This window comes from Setaria viridis, chromosome 3 (genome assembly GCF_005286985.2).
Source record: "Setaria viridis chromosome 3, Setaria_viridis_v4.0, whole genome shotgun sequence".
Lineage (NCBI taxonomy): Eukaryota > Viridiplantae > Streptophyta > Magnoliopsida > Poales > Poaceae > Setaria > Setaria viridis.
The window spans coordinates 41,086,101-41,104,501 of NC_048265.2; the positions used below are offsets into that span (position 1 = coordinate 41,086,101).

The 18,401-nt window shown below is 50.7% G+C and overlaps 3 protein-coding genes across 3 annotated transcripts; all 3 read right to left on the reverse strand.

The window, feature by feature from the left end:
• Positions 1-651: 651 nt before the first annotated feature.
• On the reverse strand, positions 652-1,560 carry LOC117847071 (uncharacterized). Its single transcript, XM_034728231.2, has one exon. The coding sequence runs from the start codon at positions 1,462-1,464 to the stop codon at positions 946-948; it is 519 nt and encodes a 172-aa protein (XP_034584122.1). The 5' UTR covers positions 1,465-1,560; the 3' UTR covers positions 652-945.
• A 9,664-nt stretch (positions 1,561-11,224) lies between these two features.
• LOC117847498 (osmotin-like protein) lies at positions 11,225-12,183 on the reverse strand. Its single transcript, XM_034728713.2, has one exon. The coding sequence runs from the start codon at positions 12,086-12,088 to the stop codon at positions 11,408-11,410; it is 681 nt and encodes a 226-aa protein (XP_034584604.1). The 5' UTR covers positions 12,089-12,183; the 3' UTR covers positions 11,225-11,407.
• A 579-nt stretch (positions 12,184-12,762) lies between these two features.
• LOC117847497 (importin subunit beta-1) lies at positions 12,763-18,092 on the reverse strand. The gene is made up of 3 exons (XM_034728712.2): positions 17,902-18,092; positions 14,026-16,452; positions 12,763-13,929 (listed from the first exon to the last, which is right to left on the reverse strand). The coding sequence occupies exons 2-3, from the start codon at positions 16,443-16,445 to the stop codon at positions 13,731-13,733; spliced, it is 2,619 nt and encodes an 872-aa protein (XP_034584603.1). The 5' UTR covers positions 16,446-16,452; positions 17,902-18,092; the 3' UTR covers positions 12,763-13,730.
• Positions 18,093-18,401: the final 309 nt, after the last annotated feature.

The window sequence follows — 18,401 nt, forward strand, 5'->3', positions numbered from 1 at the left end:
ATGTACGAGACGGTGAGATTATAAATTGTGTAAGATACTCACAATTTTATTGGCACTGGATGATCCTAATGTGGTGATCATTGTATTCATCACATGACTCCCACCGTATTAAAACAACGAAATAACCTAAAATGATAATAGTACCGAAATCCTCACCCTTTGCTTTATCAGGCTAAACATATGAAATTATAAGGGGTGCCATCTAGGACTTTGGCATTTTTTTCAAAAACCGAGGCATCTCATGAACCAAACCATACGTCCATACGTCGTAGCGTGCACTGTGGTTTTTAAAAGCCCTTGCTAGACCTTCAAAGGGTGAAAACGGTAGCGTTGTCTCATACCGATATGCCTTATGGTCGTTTGGGGGAGAAAACAGTACGAATAGGGGATTGTAGCGAGGATTGAGTGAGGCAAATCGGACTTTTCTTTTTCTGATGAACTATTTTCCACTTGGGTGTGCCTCTCTTCTCTTTGATGAAGATGGGCCGTGGCCCGTGGGGTTATAGGGCAATAGAGGCATGGCGTGTGGGGCCTCTTGGAGCTTCGTTTGACAAGCCAGACGGAGCCATCATGTTTGTGCAGTAGTGTTCTCTGCGGCTCTGCCTGTATGCATGTGTGTGTCGGAACTTTTTCCATAAAGACACTGACCGATTTCAGCAGCAGAGCAAAAGCCCACATGCATGGAAATTATTGATGACTCGACAAACACGAAGGCAGGCACGCATCGCTGCCTGCGAACACGTGACATGACACGACACACCTGACACGCACGCGTGGCTCACATCGACCTGAGCTATCAGCGACAACTCGTAATCAAGACTAAACGGCCGGCTAATCCGATCCGAACGAACACGACGACGACGACGACGACACCGGCGACAACAGCACTCGATCGGCCATGGCCGGACGACATCTTCTTCTTCTTCCAGCTCGGTCACACGCTCATCACACGTGCGGGCTGCAGTAGATGACCTTGATCTCCTGGACGTGGCTGCACCTTCCGCTAGGCACCTGGGACACGGAGCACCGGCCGGAGACGGGGCACCCGACGGCGGGGCACTCGCCGAGGAGCGGCGCGCCGTGCGGGGAGACGATGACCGGAAACTCCTGCCCGGGGCTGCGGGTGTTGGCGGCGAGGTAGAACGACCCGCCGTCGACGCCGACGTGGAACTCGGCGGTGGGGGCCCCCGTCGCGTGGAGCCGCCCCGTCCACCAGCACACCGGGAACTCGGCGTGGCTGTGCGGGTGCAGCGTGTACTTCGGCGCCCCGTTGAAGAGGTGCGGGCTGTTGGCGAGCGGCTCCAGGGTCAGCACCACGTCGCGCGCGCACAGGTTCTGCACCGTGATCTTCTTGTTCTTGTCGCAGTTGTTGTGGTTCATCTGCGCAGTAGCCGCCGGCGAGGCGGCGGCGAGCACGGCCACCGCCAGGAGCAGGGCCACCGCGAGCTTGGACGACGGCGCCATGGGTTCGGTGGATCTTCGAAGCGAGTGACTCAGAAGTGGCTAGGAGTGACTTGGAGGGAGTTTAGTGCTTGAGTCGGGTTGTTGGTTTTGGGGTATAGTATAGCCCTTTTTATAGGCGCGTACGTGCCAGGGGCAACAACGAAGGTGACGGTAAAAATGTGAAACTGAGGGACGGTGAAAAGGTTAAAAGGAGGAGCGTTGATGCTCTAGACTGATCGAGGAGGGCGTGTCAGAGGAGAGGATGGCATTGAGATGGGTATCGTGGTGTCGTGTAGCCTGTGGGGCGGCCATGCTGCTCGTCTAGTGGCCTGCGTGAGTGCATGGATGCGTCGCGTGCGGAGCTGCGACGACGAGGTGGCAGCGCTACAGTTGCAGCCTGTTCCGGATAGGGCGGTAAAGATGATGGCAAAGGCGCCGCGTAGGACTTTTTCACTTTTCACATAGTTATCGGACACGTCGCAAAGTTTGGATGATAAAGGAAAAGGTGGTCGAAAGTGAAGCATTCGTTTTTGCAAAGTGGAATTAGTGATAAGGGAAAAACTACACTGGAATTAGTGCTAAATGGCTTATCTGTAGCTTTGCTAGACATCAGCACGATGCATCACGGCAAGAATGCTGACAGGGAGACATATTAGTAACGGCTATATTCTGAAGTTTGAAGTCTGAACCATGCAAATTTTCCATCAAACCACACTCTAATCACTTCTCCTTTTTTTGGTACTAGCTAGCTAGAATCCCGTCATTGCTTCACTGGACAAACTAATTACCTGAAGAGCGAAGAGGACAACACAACACTAGTCTCTATGGGGGCGATTGGCAGCCTGTACCTAGCCAGCGCTGCATCTGTGGATGCAGCGTCTTTGGTTCATCGGATGAAAAAAAGCTGCACCGCGTGGAACGGAAAATTTGGTCGTTCCACGCGAGCCCGGTTCGCTCGAGTGGTGGGGAAGAAGCTGCGGTCACCACCCGTGAGCCTGTGAACAAGTATTCTTTCCCAAATCTCTCTTCCCTATGCTGCTGCTTCTTCCTAGCCGGCGTGTGCCGTTCGCCCCTTCCCATCGCTGCCCCTCGTCGCAGCCACCTCGCCAGTCATCGCTAACCTCCGGTCCCGCGAGGTACCCCAGTGCTACCCTCATCCACGGGGACCTCGACCGTCGGCGGCCGACAGCCCGCCGCCGGGTTTATCATGCTACTGCCGTGTCAGAGGACGAGAAGTTAGTCGAGGCGGTCACCGTGCAGCCGGCGGACGAGCTGCGGAGGCTGCGGCCGAGTGATCGCGCCAGCTCCTGTTGCACATGACATCGCCACCGCCAGGACCGCACTCTATTACCTGCATCAAGGCTCAAATCCAATCCCCACAAATTAAATCAGAATTCACCAAGCCACCAATCGAGTTGCTCACCGCCAAAACCAAGCTCACACGCACATCCAATCAAAGCCTTCAGCCATTCAATTCGAGATTGTCACTAAAAGAATCAAAGGGCCGCGAGATGAGGCGCGATGGTGTCTGGTGTGGGCGGCGTGGTTCTTGACGGCTGACCGCGGGCAAGGAGCCGGGGAGGCCCTCTTCACCTTGCCGCGCTGCACCTCGCTTGCTCCTGCGGCGGCGAGGCTAGTCCATCTCGCCTTCACCACCACCGTCTGGGGTTCTGGCCTCTGAATCACTTCACCGGCAACATCGTCATGTTCAACGTAAGCAACATCGCCGCTTGTGTTCGCCCCGTTGATTCGCTAGTCTAACCTGGTAGCAACGACATCAAGCAATGTGTTTACGTGTGCATGTCCTGGTTACTCGAGCAATGGCTGGGAGGGAAGTTAGAGGAAAGCTATCACTAGTGCCTGATTCTAGAACAGAGGAGATAGAGAAAGATTGGAGAAATGGAGATGGTGGATGGTAACTCTACCGTGTCCTGTATACAAGGTAAGCGTACCAATTTGTGTAGCTTACCAATCAGCGTTTAAGAGGAACCTGTTTACAGTGATTCAACTTACCCAACATCGTCAAAAAAAAAAAGATCAGGGCTCGTCGAAGATGGTAAAAAAACAGGCTGCCAAACGGACCCTTATCTCCTGGCCGCCCTGACTTGTCGCGCTCGCGTGAGAAACGCGGTTAGCTTCTAGCAGCTACCCTACGGCCAGTCAGTGACAACGTGCATGGGGACTTTCTTGGGCAGGCTACAGACATCGAAACAGTGGCAGCGAATCTACAGTAGTTTACTGTTTACCCCACGTAAAAAACCTGAGAAATTGAATTACCCATGCATAGTGCAGTACTCATCCTTGTGTCTGCGTGCAGTGCAGCTCAGTGCACAGTTGCAGCGTCTGCATTCGAGCAGGATGATGGCAATGGCCTATGGATCGAGATCCGAGCAGCTCGTACTGACCGATGGGGTTTGGAGCAGCAGCATGGAGGGCCACGGGCGCCCCTAGGGGCACTGCAGCGATAGCACGAGCAGGAGAGGTTAATTTAATCCTGTTTCAGTGAAAAGATAACAGGATGGGTTAATTACTAACTAGTTTACGTAACCTAAGTTGCTGCCCATCAGGGACTAGTTTAAGCTAAGCTCCGCTTCGTGCTTGAGGAATGTCTGTTGGTCCGGTCATGATGACATTTACGCGCAATGCATGGGCCGGTGGGTGGGTGGGTGGGTCATGGGTGGGTGAATTCGTATCCTCTACGTGCGCGGCTCCGGAAGAATGAATGGTCCACAGCCGTAGGATTGGAGGCCAACGATCAGGATGTACAATCGCGGCAGCCGCATGTTCTTTTCTTTCATATGGCTTGGCCGGTAATGTATAAACAAACAAATAGACTAGGAGGGAACGAAATCTACGATGGGCACGTACACTGCTTCCCGAAGAACAACACACATGTACAGGACTACTTTGTAAGCTCTCGCATGTATCATCATGACCCAGGACTGGTGTGTATCATCATCTTTCTTAAAAGCCACATCCGCATCATGACATGGGTGCACAATCATATGCCCCATTTCCTCTTTATTTCGTGACGGACTCTCCTGACAGGCCTCGGGAGGTGCTGACTAGGCTCTTGCTGTTCTCTGCCGAGTTGCGCCGGATTTCCTGCCCTTTGGGTGGTTGTTGCCAATGGACCTTGGTTCTTTGTTAATATTAGCTATGCAAAAGCAACCTGGTCGAGCGCGGCCTGCTGCTTCTCCCTCCCTCCCTCCCTCCCGACTAGGACACTCAGAACACCATTGACACGGGAGTAAAGCTCACTGCACGGCACACGACGCCGCAGCCCCAGCAGGCACGAGCTAGGCCAGAGGAGCATATCGGCGTCACTGATTGTTGGTCCACCGCCGTGATTGGATACCAGCCAGCGCTACTTGTTCTTTTCTTGGCATCCTCGCGACAGCAGAAAGTGATGTTCGACTTGTTCTTTCTTATGGCCTGGTACGTATCTGAAAAAAAGCTATGGCATTCAGTAATCTCAAGGTCTACGACAAACACACGTACGCAGCGGAACGCGCACGTCATTACCATCTTCCTTAATCGTATTAAAGCTGGCTCTTATTTTTCATCCGTCCTGACAAGTGGATCCCACTTGCCCACTTGTTAGAGGGCTTTAGTCGTAAGGTGCCCCAGCCTCAGCCTCGGCCCTGACTGCCTGCCCGGCCGCACCGCCCGACCTGCGCCTGCAGCCTGCCTCGGCGGGGGGAAAGGGAGTGGGGCCGGCTGGATCTGGCGGAGGAGAAGGAGAGGGAGGAGAGAAGGTGGTGACCGGAGGAAGGAGGAGAGGAGGCCTGTGGGCGTTGGAATTAAGGACAGGAGAACTCGGCGTTGGAATTAAGGAGAGGGAGGAGAGAAAATGGGACGCGCGCATTGCGTGTGGGGGGGAGGCGTTTTGTCCATGTTAAAAACACCAATCGGGACTAAAGGTCCCTTTAGTGCCAGTTAATAGTTGCAACCGGGACAAACGCCCCACTAGATTCCCGAGGGCCACTAGCCTTTACAATCAGGACTAAAGAGTTTTTTAGTCCCGGTTGATATTACCCACCGAGACTAAAGAACCCTCCGTCGGTGACCATCGGAGGTTGATTTAACTCTCTCGCTTGAATAAAAAAATATTTTAATTTAATGGTATTTGAGTTGAAGGAAATAATTAAGTCAAAATTCTTTTGATTTTCTATTAAATGTGTAGAGATCCAATAAGTAGAAAAAAATTTAGTGTGAAAATAAAAATATTATTAATTTAAAAAATACAATTAATTTTTTACCATAGCAACGCAGGATCATTTTACAAGTTACAGTAAATCCATATCCATGTCATGACAATCCGGCCGAGCAGACCTCCTCAACGGGCCAGGTTCGGCTGATTCCATTTGTCGTGCTGGGCCAAGTTGGACCGGGTTTCTAAGGTCCCTTTTACTTGGTTATCAGAAGTTTCAACGCACACTCATGGGCCTCGGTTCTTTGTTATTTCCTCCGTACCAAATTAATATTTATTTTAACTTTTCTAGATTATATCTAGTTATGCAGTAAAGCTAAAATGAATATTAATTTGGGAGGGAAGGAGGGAGTAGCTTACAAGCGGCCTGCCCAGGATAGGTAAAGCGCACGTGAGTTGTATATGAGTGTATAAGAGTAACTCCAAAAGAATCTGTATTCTTAGGGAGAGAAAAAAAAGAACTCCAATAGCTCCCCAAAACTTCCCCAAGCTATTCGCGATGCTAAAACAGAGCCCATCACCGTGCATATTTGCGCGACGTCCTTCCTCCCCCTATCGGCCCCTTCCCGCGCGCGAGAGAGGCTTCCGGACCCCACCCTCTCCCTAGTTCTTCCTTTCCTCTGACGCTTGCCAGCCGCTGCGAGAGCTTCCTTCGGGGGCTCGAGGATGGTTGCACTGGAGCCCGCGTGAGGTGGTGGCCGCAGCCGTGGCCGTGCTGCCCCGACCCCAGCTGGAGCTCCACGCGGCGGCTGCTGGTCCCTACCGTCGTCGCCCCGCCCGTGGGGCCTAGCCACTGGGCCCCTGCACTTGCCCACATGCCGCTGTCCCACGCCCTCGGGCTGCCGTGCAGCTACCCCGCGCCCTAGGGCTGCCGCCAAAAGCGCTCGTGCCGCGTGTCCCCGACCGCCGCGCTCTCTTCCCTGGGCCGCCGCCGGGGTGCACCGTTGCCCCGCGCCCTAGGGCTGCCGCCATGGGCGCCTGTGCCCCGCGTCCTTGGCCGTCAGCGTGTCGAACGGAGATGGATGTGACGACAGGCGGTGGCGGAAGGAAAAACGGGGAGCTCACCGACGAGCGCCTTGCCTATAGGATGAGCACGGCCGGTGAGAAGTAAAACAGGTTGAAAGGATCTTGTGATGCCTGGAGGGGGGGTGAATAGGCTCACTTCAAATTTTTCCTGAAAAACTTTGCAGATGTATTAGATATGTCGGAACTTCCGACACTGTGCCGGAACTTCGGACCAAAAACTTCTGATTGGTCGGAACTTCCGGTACAGGGTCGGAACTTCCGACAGTAGAAAGTGAGCTGAATGAAATTCAAAATAAAATCTGAATCTGCCAATTCTGTTTGAATCAAAAGATTACAAAAGAAGTGTAGAGACTACTACAATTGATAGATATGCAAGGAACTACACAAATTTATAGATCGGCTTAAATCAAGCTTCTAGGTCAATATGAACACGAAGAACACAATAAGCACAAGAGACAAGGATTTGTTTACCGAAGTTCACTTCCACATAGGAAGCTACGTCTCCGCTGAGGAGCTCACAAAGAGCCGGGTCCTTACTAACCCTTTACCTCCCTCAATCGACCACAAAGGAGGATTGAGTCACTTACTATGAATCCATGAAGGATGGGTAATACAAACGTTCCCAGGCGCACCACACAAAGAGGACGCTCAAACGGACAACGCCTAGCCATCTAGAAGCAAGCTTCAAGAGTAACAAACACGAATCGATGGTCGAAGATGCTTGGAGTGCTCTTGAGATGAATTTGTTGGACCTCACACTCAAATCCTCAAGATTCACACCTTTAACCTTGCTCTCACCCAATCCCTAGCTTAAACTCTCAAGGATTTAGCTCAAAGGGGAGTAGGTGAGGAGTATTCAACGCTTGGAGGCTGTTTTAGCTCGAGTTGTTCAGCAGCAATGAATGGGGGGGGGGGCTGAGGGGGTATTTATGCCCGAGCCCCAAAAACTAGCCATTACGGTACATTTATGTGCTTGTCGGAACTTCCGACATAGGGTCAAAACTTTCGACGAAGTTAAATTAAAACAGCTGAGAGTTTCTCCTTGAAAGTTTCAAGAAACTTCCGATATAGTGTCGGAACTTCCAATACTGCCAGATAAAAACGGCTGAGCACCCCCGGTCGGAAGTTTCCAGTCAGTGTCGGAACTTCTGACCCCTGTTGGAACTTCCAACAGTTATAGAAAATGTGAGAAAACAAAGTATGCAAGTGAGTGAGTTGTGTCTCTGAATGGGTGGTTAGCATCTCAATTGAGTACTTTAGCATCTTCAAGTTATCCGTCCGCGTCCCCCTTAATAGTACAGCGTTTCTACACTCAAATTCAAAATTAGAAATTATAGAAAAGTCTTCTTTTGAGCTCAACACCATTACTCTTGAAGCAGATTCCTTTCATAACATTTGCACTTCTTTAGAATTAAAACCTGCTAATCACTTCATAAAATTATTAGTTCCCTAACCATACATGCCATAAACACCAAAACCCACTTAGGGGGCCAAATGCACTTTCACAGGTACGCGAGCTCGAGGGGGGTGCTGTGGCTGCGAGGAATCGAGATGAGCTTCACCACGGTGGCGAATTTCACCGGCAACGATGGGGAGCTCGGAGGTGGTGGCGGCGGCTAGGGTGGAGGGGGGATCAGGGTTATTGGAACTCGGTGGGAGGAGGTCAGAGCGTGGTGGATGGCGCCGGCAAGTGGAGCTCAGTTGGTCTAGCAATGGAGGGGAGGGAGTGTGGAGGAGGAAGAAAAGGGGTTGGTCTAGCTGGGGGCGCGGAGCAGAGAGGGGTGAGGTGCGGGGCTGCAGGTGATGCGAATGCTGGTTGGTGCGTGCAGGGTGAGGCCATACGCTGGTGGTGACATGAGCGTGCACTCTAGCGCCGATCGGCCACGACCAACGGCTCAAGTCATTCATCCAAATTTCGGTTCTTCTTCGGCTGGAGGAAGAAGAAGAAAGAATGAGACGGGGAGAGAGCAGGTGTCATTGTCACGATTAACGGATCAAGACTACGACTAGTAAATTTCCTTTATGCGCGTAAGGCCTCGGATGGTGGCGTGAGAGGACACGGGGTTAGACTGGTTTGGGCAAGGAAAGCCCTACGTCCAGTATGAGGAGCTGCTCGTGTTACTCACACAAGGTCTGTAGTAGGGGTTACAAACAGGCAAGAGAGGGAGCCGGTCCCAAGTCTCTTGGGTGTGCACTGATGCTCGTGAGGTGAGTGTGTGGGTAATGTTGGCTTGAGAGTCCTCCTGGTCTCGGGGCCCCTGGTTCTCCTTTTATAGCGCAAGGAGGGCTCAGGGTTACAGGTGAGCCGGGTCTGTGGAGAAGTAAAAGAGATAAGCTAAGTAAAGTAAAATACAAGGAGAAGGACCAAGTCCCTGGATCGCCGCCTCCTGCTCCGGCCTTCGGCTCCTGTCAGCGCGGCCTCCGGAGGAAGGCGGCTGTCGTCGGATCCTGTTGCCGATCCTTTGGGCGATCGCTGCCGCCGAGCATGATGATGATGTCCGGCCGCCATAACCGTGCGTGTTGGGGGAGACGGCTGACCCCTGTAGTCCTGCTTACCGCCCGTGGAACACGGACGTCGCGTCCCTGTCGCCGGATAGGCCGAGCACGAGAACGGGCGGCGCTCCTTCCCGTGCCGGGCGACGCATGCAATGAGTGCCCTATGGCGAATTAGGGGGAGCCGCGGCCACTGTAGCCTGTGCGGTCGTGGCTATGGTGTTTCGCCCAGGTACTTGTGGTGGGTCACGTCGAGGGGCGCAGGCGCCTTTCTGCGTGCCAGAGCCGTGGCGTATTTATGGCAAGATTGGTGGGGGGCCCATGAGACCCGTGCCCTCGTCTGCCGGTCTGCGCCCGAGGCGGACCCTTGTCTTGTGGGCCCGGATGAGTTCGACCCCCTACGCCCAAGGTCGGGCGAGGCGGAGCCTTGCGACGAGGGGTCGAGCGTACCCGACCCTGGGACCGTGGGTCGGGCGAGGCGGAGTTTTGCCAGCGAGGGGTCGGGCATGTCCAACCTCGGGGCCTTGGGTCGGGTGAGACGGAGTGGGATGCTCCTTGCCCATGCCGGGTCGGCGGTAATCATCATTACTGCAGGTGGACCTAGACCTTCATGATTGTTATTTTAAGGGGCATAAGGAGGTCGTTAATATTTCCCCCCAACAGCAGGAGGCGCCGGATTAGGCCCAATTACGATGACGTGGTCTGTTTTGAAATATTGTGGGCTAGTTATTAGCGATCTGCTGATATATTTTTTGGGAAAAAACTTTTTGGAAGAGCCTCCAATACATAGTTTTGGGGAGGAATTCTTTTGAAAACTCTTGGAGTTGCTCTAAGTACGCGATTGGTCATGTAGTCATCTCAATATGTGGTAGCCACGTGTTCTTTCTAATATACTCCCCCCATCCCAAATTGTAAGTCATTCCAAAAATCTTGGAGAGTCAAAGCATCTAAAGTTTGACCAAAATTATAGAAAAAATTATAAAGATTTATGACATCAAATAGGTATACTATGAAAATATAATTGATGAAGAATCTAATGATACTTAGATGACATCATAAATATTATTATATTATCATAAATTTGGTCAAACCTGAGATATTTTGACTCTCCAAGATTCTTGGAATGACTTATAATTTGGGATGGATGAGTAGTAGACAAATCTCTTTCATGTTGGTTTACATTTTTTTTGAAAGCCAGAGGTTCAACAAATGAATTATACTGTATCTCAGATAATACAAATTACGCGGTCCGGTCCGTACCTCTTGATGTAAGGCTAATATTTGATTCATCATGTTGATCATAGGACCGAACGCTTGCTTGGTTGGTTTGTAGGGGCTAGACTTGTGCAAAATTCAGATGAGTCAAACTGAAACTGGGGCATCCAAAATCTACTGTGCACAGGCTATATAGGCATGAGGAGGTGCATGGATCTCAATGTGCTTGAGGACAGTGAAAAGCGCTTATGCCGTATAACCTTTAGGCAGGCATATGCTTTGCTTCTGGCGGGAAAAAAGCGTTAAAGCAAAAGTCGTAGAAATTACAGAACTGATGTGTCGTCATCATTAGCTTGTCAACTTTTGACAAAGCTGGAAATTGTGCCAAAGGCCAAAGACACTCTAGGGCTTGAAGTCGGTAGAGACACGATCATGATATAAGAGTATAAGAGGCCGCCCATTGTACTACTAGCCAAACTACTCGGCAAACTCGACCATGGAATATTATTCTCTGAGGTCCATATTTTCCAGTCAAACATTATGTTTCTAAAGCAATGATAATAAATTCGATTTTTTGAACATTAACAATTACGTTTGTTCATAATTCACGCGATCGTTTGTGCTATTGATCTTGCGGTTAAAAGATAAAGAATATATTATCTGATACATTAGGATAAGAGCTGCCAAAGTGAGAGAATGGCCAATAATTGTTCTCTTTCTATGACCTTGTTAGCCCGAATGTAAAAAAACAGGCTTGAGATGTAGCATGCATAACATAATATAGTTCACCTAAATAATGTGAAAAATTATGCATGTAAAGACAAAAGACTGATATTTAGATTTAGAACTTGCATTATTATTTTGCTTCAGGGCAGATTTCTACAGACACCGGAAAGAGCACACGCGTCGAAGCCAAAGCTAAAGCCCTCCACTAAACACATGAACAAAAGGATTCATTCATGACAGCAACAAATCCACGAAGCGATCTAGGCCAATCGAGCGGGACCCCCGCCAGATCTAGCTGTCGGCGACGACGGAGCGGATGACCATCGCCTCGGCGTCTGCGGCGGCGGCGCCGCCAGTGACGATGGTCGTCTGGCAGAAGACGATCTTGATCTCCCCAGGCGCGCGGCAGCTCTGCGGGACGGGCTCGACGTCGGTGGGCGTGGTCCTGGTGAGCGGGCACCGGCTCTTGAAGTACCCCGGCGGGCCGCGGCACGCGACGCCGTCGGCGGCGCGCTGGGCGGGCGGGCAGTCGCAGTTGAGGTCGACGGCGCAGCCGAGGGCCGGGCACTGCCCGCCGGCAGCGGCGTGCGGGGTGACCACCGTGGGGACGTTGAAGCCGTCCACGAGGCTGACGCTGTAGGCGGCCCGGTCCTGGCTGCTGCCGCCGTCGTGGACGGTGACCTGCACGACGGTGGCGGGGGGCGCGGCGCCCGTCCAGCACCCCGACGCCGCTGCGTCGCAGCCCGTGCGCGCGGCGACGCGGCCGGCCCAGAAGGTGGCCGGGAAGGAGAGGGAGAGGAGCGCGTTGGTGTCCAGGCGCGCCGTGTTGTCGGAGATGGAGGGGAGGCCCGAGTTCGGGGTCACCAGCGGCCACACCGGGTGCGGGCAGAGGTTGTGGATGGTCAGCGTCGTCGCCGTCGAGGCGCAGGTGCTGGCGGCGAGGACAATAACGAAGGCGAGGGCGCTGGCCATGGTCTTTGCCAAAGCTGGGTCGCTAGCTGATCGTGTTGTGATCAGTGACGATACACGAGACGGGTTTGGGTGGTTTTTATAGGCGAGCTTAGTGATGTCACGACGTCCTTGCTAATTGGAGAGATCTTTAATACTAAGGCTTTAATGTTCTAAAATAAAATGTATAAAAGCCGCGGTGCTACGTTTGCGTTAAAGATGTGCTGCAATTATACACGTGGCTGTGTCGATGTGCAGGAGTGATGAGTGAGGACTGAGCGTTGGTCAAAAGGAGAGAAAAAAAGCGAAGAGGTGCATAGCAGGAGGCAACTTGGCGACATGGCAAAGATAAAGCGAAGAGGAGCAAAGCGTCAACTTATACCCCACCACAAAACTCTATGTTCCACAAACTTAGCATTTACACAAACAGTACAAGTATTTAGAATGGTATAGGCTGAACCAAAGGAATTTTCGTTGGTTTTAAGCTTTGTTAATGCCGAACGTGCACTACGCAGACTTGCAGAGGAGAACGCCCTAGATAGTAGATACCATCGTGTCTACATAACTCAGGCATCGCCAGTCGCCAGTCATCAGGTGATAACAGGCACTCCTTGGCAGTAAGGAGAGCCTTGTCTACATAACTCAGGAATCGTTCATGTCGGCACGTGTACACGCACATGCTGGCAAGGTGCCCAAGGTAAATCGAAAGACCATATCACATTGCATCATGATATTCTCATATGCTCAACAAATTGATATGACACGTTGTTGGGTAGCAGGAAGCAGAGCCCCACACCATCATAGTATACAATTCATAAACCAAATCCAACTCCGACCAACTGCCTCTGCCCCCCGCAAAAACCACTCTAGTATAACTATGTTTCTTCACCAGCCTGGCTTCAGATAAACCCAAATGGAGCAGCATGTAGATAACCAAAAACAAAACTGAAAAAAGCTGCTCCCATGACACCTGGAAATAAACTGATATGCACGCAGGGACTGCACTTGTACAAACAGCGTGCGGTTCCAGACCGGACAGGACACAAGTTTTGCCCAGAAAAAAAGAACTCTTACAAAACAGGACCAAGAATGAAATGCAAGACAATGCAAGTGGACAAAGGGGAAAAGAATGCTAGGAGAAAAAAACAAGCTAATAGCAACCAGCAGGGAGGGTATGTCTTGACATAATGGACTTGACCGCCCTGAACAATACAAAATAATCCTGTGACAATTCGCTCGTGCCTGCTGCTCTGCTTACTGGAGCAGCAGCAAGCAACTGGGCCTTTTGTCCCGAGTGACCATCCGACCAGAGTTCGATGCATGAGATGAATGCAGGGGAAAATGATAGGCCACAGACCATAGGCGTGCCATGCCGAGGAGACTGTCAGCATGTCAGGCGACACTCATCTCACCTCCAATAAGAAATGAAGGCGGCAGATGCCCTTTGAAAAAGTTAGCAGGCGGCCAACTTGAACCCTCTTTTCTCGTGGGGGCGAAAAGGACGGGCTGACACATGTACTGATGCATGAGTTAGTGAGGACCCTCTGACTCTGCTGCAAGGATGTTGGACTTCTCCAAAGAGCAGGTCTGGACATGATGCAACCGACGACCCAGACATGATGACATGTGGATGGATGCAAGTGCAGACTCGAGACTCCTTGTGACATCAACCGGAAACTGCACGGGTGATTGCTATACTTGCCCAATCAGCTGATTCTTTCACCTGAGGATCATCTGATGCCAAGCATTCCTCCAAAAACGCCTTGCTCGAGGAGGATTGATTGATCAAAGGGCCAGCATGAACGCCCAATGTGTCGGCCAGATCTCCCAAGACACCAATTGCAGTTTTCATCACAGTATCATCCCTGGTAAGAATACAATTATCATAATGAATTAGGTCAACAAACTTATTTTACTCAAATAATGAATTAGAAAAACATAATGTAGTTTCAAGGACTTACATATCCTTGCCATTGTACAGAGCGTCAAGGAACTGAAGAATATGTGGGGCATACGGCATCAGAAGTTGTGTCTTAGGTGAGCTCTTGAATCCCTGAAGAATACCAGAGTAGGCTTCCAAGATGCCATTCCTAAGCTGGTTGGTGTAGTCAAGCATTTCGTCATCAGTAGCAGTAGTATGTGCTGATAGATCAGCTGCGCTTTGCAGCATTGGCATGGCATAGATCAGATACTTCTCGAAGTTTTCCCCAATTGCCAGTGCAATATCCCCAAAGCATGAAAATATCGGTGGCTTTACAGATCTGTGCAACTGGTTACTGGATAGGTCCTTCAAGAGCTGGGTCATGATACCGTCGCAGAAGGGCAAAATTTTGTCTTCAAGTGCCCTACACAAGTCACCCACAACACCCACGGTAATGGCACATACCTGGTACTCCTCGAAGTTTTGAAGTCCCATCTCCAAATACTGATAAAACTGTGGCATGTACTTTGCAAAGTTTGCGCCAGCTGCATATGCCAATGCACCAATAGCAAGCATAGCCTCCTCATGCACTGTGGCGTTCCTACAAGCGAAAACTCTCAAAAATAGATCCATCATCTGATCTGCATACTGCAAGAAAGAGTACTTGGTTGACTCCATCCCTCCCAACTTTTGGATAATGACCTGCAGGCAGCCACAAAGGAGGCCCTGCAGTTCGCTCCTCTTCTCCCTCTCATCAGTTGACAACTTTTCGGCTTCAAGAGTCTGATGCAGTTCCATCATGATGACAGGTACCAACTGCATAACAATAGGGGCTGTCTCCTCAGTGGAGCACCTGACAACTTCATTTAGAGTCTCATAAGCTGCCGTGCGCAGCCTGGACTCTCCAGCATCCTCCCTGTGAGTAACCATAAGAAGGTTCTGAACAATATCTTGAAAGAAAGGGGATAATGGCGACGCAGATCCAGCATCAACATAGCCTTGAGCAAGGAAATAGAGGGCTCCACATGCCTTCTCAGCCACATTTGGCACATCCTTCATGCTGTGAAGCAGCACAGTAAGTATTTGCTGACAGTTCTCGGCCGTAATGATTGGAGGAGTTTCAAGCGCTGAGCCATGAAGAAACTCGAAGATCCTTCCAAGAGTCCAAGCAGTTGTGTCCTTAACATGGTTACTTGGATCCTTCATCAATGCGGACAGCATGAAGTTCAATGCAACATTTACAAGAGGAGCCAGTTTATCAGCTGATGGGCCTTCCAAGATAGAGCCAAAAGCATATGTTGCAGCCTCTCTTTGCCTCCACTCAGCCTTGGTTATGTTCTCCTCCACAAAAGGCATCACTAGAGGAACAATATCATCTCCAACAGTCCTTGCCACCAGGCCCAAACAAGTTCCCCCAGCCATTGCAAGATTCCAAGCACCTTCATCCAAGTCCTGGTCTTCCTCCTGCTTCAGAAGAGTCTCCAACAACATCGGTACCAAGGCAGGAAGAGCCTGCTTGATAAAATAGTAGCAAGGAACATCAGAATCAGCTGTAAATTCACTACTGTACTCATCCAGAATGTCAATTTCCTCATCACATATGGAACTCCAAAACTCAATAGCCTGAAGTGCAACTGACTCCTCATCTCCCCTCACAGCCTTTGCAGTGATATTAAATATGTCCTGCATATAGGTGGCCAGCTTATCATAATAAGTAGATGAGATAGCCACCAAACACTCAAAGGCAGCCTGCCTTATCTTCACTTCCGGAGACTGAGTTGCTTCACAAACAACTCTCATAATGTAGTCACGCTCCATGTCGTTCGAGAAGTTAACCTGAGCAAAGCCCAATGCATTATACAATGCCCGTGTAGCTGCAAGCCTCACATCAGAGTTCGCCTCAGAAGCATTCATACCCTGAACAACAGCTGTAAGGATCTTGTTGACTTGGTCTTGGTCGACAGCCTCTGGGGAAACTTCCTCACATAAATAGCCAAGCGTCTCAAGCGTTGCTTGCTTGACGTTTGGCTGGACCTGATGTATGTTTGAGAGCAATGATCCTATAAGCTCAGGCCATTGCTTCTGCGGAATCTCAATACCAGCAACCTTGGCGATAACTTGAGAAGCAGTAGATCTGGCACTAGCAACAGGAGATGTAAGAGTTTGCAGCAACAATCCTTTAATTTGCGCCTTGGCACCAGCATCCAGTGCCAGCCATCTCTGGAAAAGCTCACTCTTCCTGTGTTGCTCCTTTGCATCCAGTGCATTCTTAAGAATCAACCCAGCCAACCTTCGGCTCTCCTCAGGTTTCTCTTCATTGGCCAACTCAGTTGAGAGGGAGAGCAAGAATCCTGGAAGATTTTGCTCCTGGAACTGCTTGAGGCTTTCTTCAGCATGCTTCCTAATGGCGCCATCAGCAGATTGCGCGCTTAAGAGAACTTGCGTAACATCGAGTGACATATTGACTCTGTGAATAACAAAACAGTGAGGAATCAGATATATGCATGAGCAAAGAAAAATTGCTCCCTTCAATAAAAATTAGACTATAATAAATTGATCCTTATTGTAAAGCCTAGCAAGGCAAACCAAACTGCTCTTTGAACAGCCAAACAAGACACTCTAAATTGCTATACAATGTAAAGTTAGAAAAAAAAAAGCAAATGGAGAGAGTTATCAGTACCAGATGTATTAGTGTTAAACAATTAAAAAGAGGAACAAAAATGGTATGCTTGTATAATACCAATCACGAAAATGATAGTTCATCAGTACGAAAATCCACAAGATGGAGAGATAAATCATGTCGAGACAATATACAAGGGTCTAACTAGGAACCAAGATGCCATATGAACAAGAATGACCCAGTCATCAGTGGACATGTAACCCCTACTTGTGCACAAGGTCATATGTAAAGTAGCAGCATAACATTTACAAAAATTATAAGAGCATGAATCATATTCAGTTCGCCCCAGCATATAATAGCTGACACTCCAATTGCTACCAAGCATCAACTTCCTAGCCTCCTATCTAAAACAGTAACTGTGAAAAGTAGAAATCATTGAAGCTAAAGTTATCCAGCAAGCAAGGAAAAACATGTGTAACTAACTGGTTGCACTAAAATTGACCTACAACAGATTAGCAGCAAACTCAGGTCAATATAGGAGGCAGGACATAACTGGTCCCTGCTCAATTTTTTAGTAGTGTGCTTCGACTTTCACATAAGAAGGCAACACTAGAATCCAAACTAGAAGTCACTGAAGCTAGAGTTACCCAGCAAGCAAGTAAGAACGCCTTGTGTAACTAATTGGTTGCAGTAAAATTGGCCCACAACAGATTAGCAGTTGCAGTTACAGCTTACCAGGAACTACCAAAACTAAAATTGATCTACGAGGCAGGACATAACTGGTCCCTGTTCAATTTTTAGTAGCACGCTTTAGCTTTCACCAAGAAGGCAACACTAACAGGAGCTAAATTAGAAGCTACACGTTATAGCTAGTTCACAGAACGGCAACGCAACACTAGAGATAGCATGCTCATGAGTCGTTTACACTAGAAACAACAAACCTACGCGAAGACAACACGTGCGCACCAGATTCATCGACGCCCAGCACAGCCCACTCCTCGCCAGCACCACGAACCCACCAACGAATCTAAACTCCCCGACACGGAGAAACCGCCCAGCCAACTCTAACCGGCACGAACGCATCTCAGATCTAGAACCACACGGCGGAACCGATCGCGCGCGCGGCCCGTAACGCCTTCCCCCGCCGGCGAGCCGACGGATCGAGACGGCCGGAGCCACACGCGAACGGAGAGCACGGATCGGGGCGGAGATCCGGTAGTGGATCGAGGCCGGGCGCTAGATCCGACCGGGGGGGGGGGGGGGGGGGGGGCCTAGGGTTTTGACCCGGGCACTTACGTCGCTGGGCGCGCGGAGACGACCCCGAGGCGTGCGGGCGGGCCGGAGCGGGAGGAGCCTTCGGTTCCCCGCGGCGGGAGCGGGGAGGGGACGCGCGGCCGCGGACCCGATCGGCGGCGCGTGGAGGGAGGGAGGTGGAGGCGGCGGCGGCGGCGGCGGAGAGGGAGAGGAGGGAGAGGGTAGAGGAGGGGAGGAAATCAAATAATGCGGGGAAAAGAAAAGGAGGGCATCTTTGGTGAGGTGGGACGTGGGGAGCGGGTTTGGGTTGGGCGCGGGGGCGTTGGTGGCCGTCCGATCTGGGGGTGGACGGTGTGGATGAGGGGCGAGGGTTTTTTTCCTTTTGATAGGATGCGGCGTTTTTTTTTTCTGATGGTTTCCGTGTGGGTTTGGTTTATTGGGTTTCGACGCTACCGTCGTCGCGCGCGCCGCGGCGCGGGGGGGTGGGGGTGGGGGGGCGTCTGGTTGTCAATTTTTGTTTTAAGTCTGTTTGGTTCACTTGT

What these genes read in the sequence shown, in the direction of transcription:
- LOC117847498 (XM_034728713.2), bottom strand. Translation starts at nt 12,088, where the DNA reads ATGGCCAGCGCCCTCGCCTTCGTTATTGTCCTCGCCGCCAGCACCTGC.
- LOC117847071 (XM_034728231.2), bottom strand. Translation starts at nt 1,464, where the DNA reads ATGGCGCCGTCGTCCAAGCTCGCGGTGGCCCTGCTCCTGGCGGTGGCC.
- LOC117847497 (XM_034728712.2), bottom strand. Translation starts at nt 16,445, where the DNA reads ATGTCACTCGATGTTACGCAAGTTCTCTTAAGCGCGCAATCTGCTGAT. An exon ending in CTGTACAATGGCAAGGATAT is followed by an intron (nt 13,930 to 14,025) that starts GTAAGTCCTTGA and finishes TATTCTTACCAG; the next exon opens with GGATGATACTGTGATGAAAA.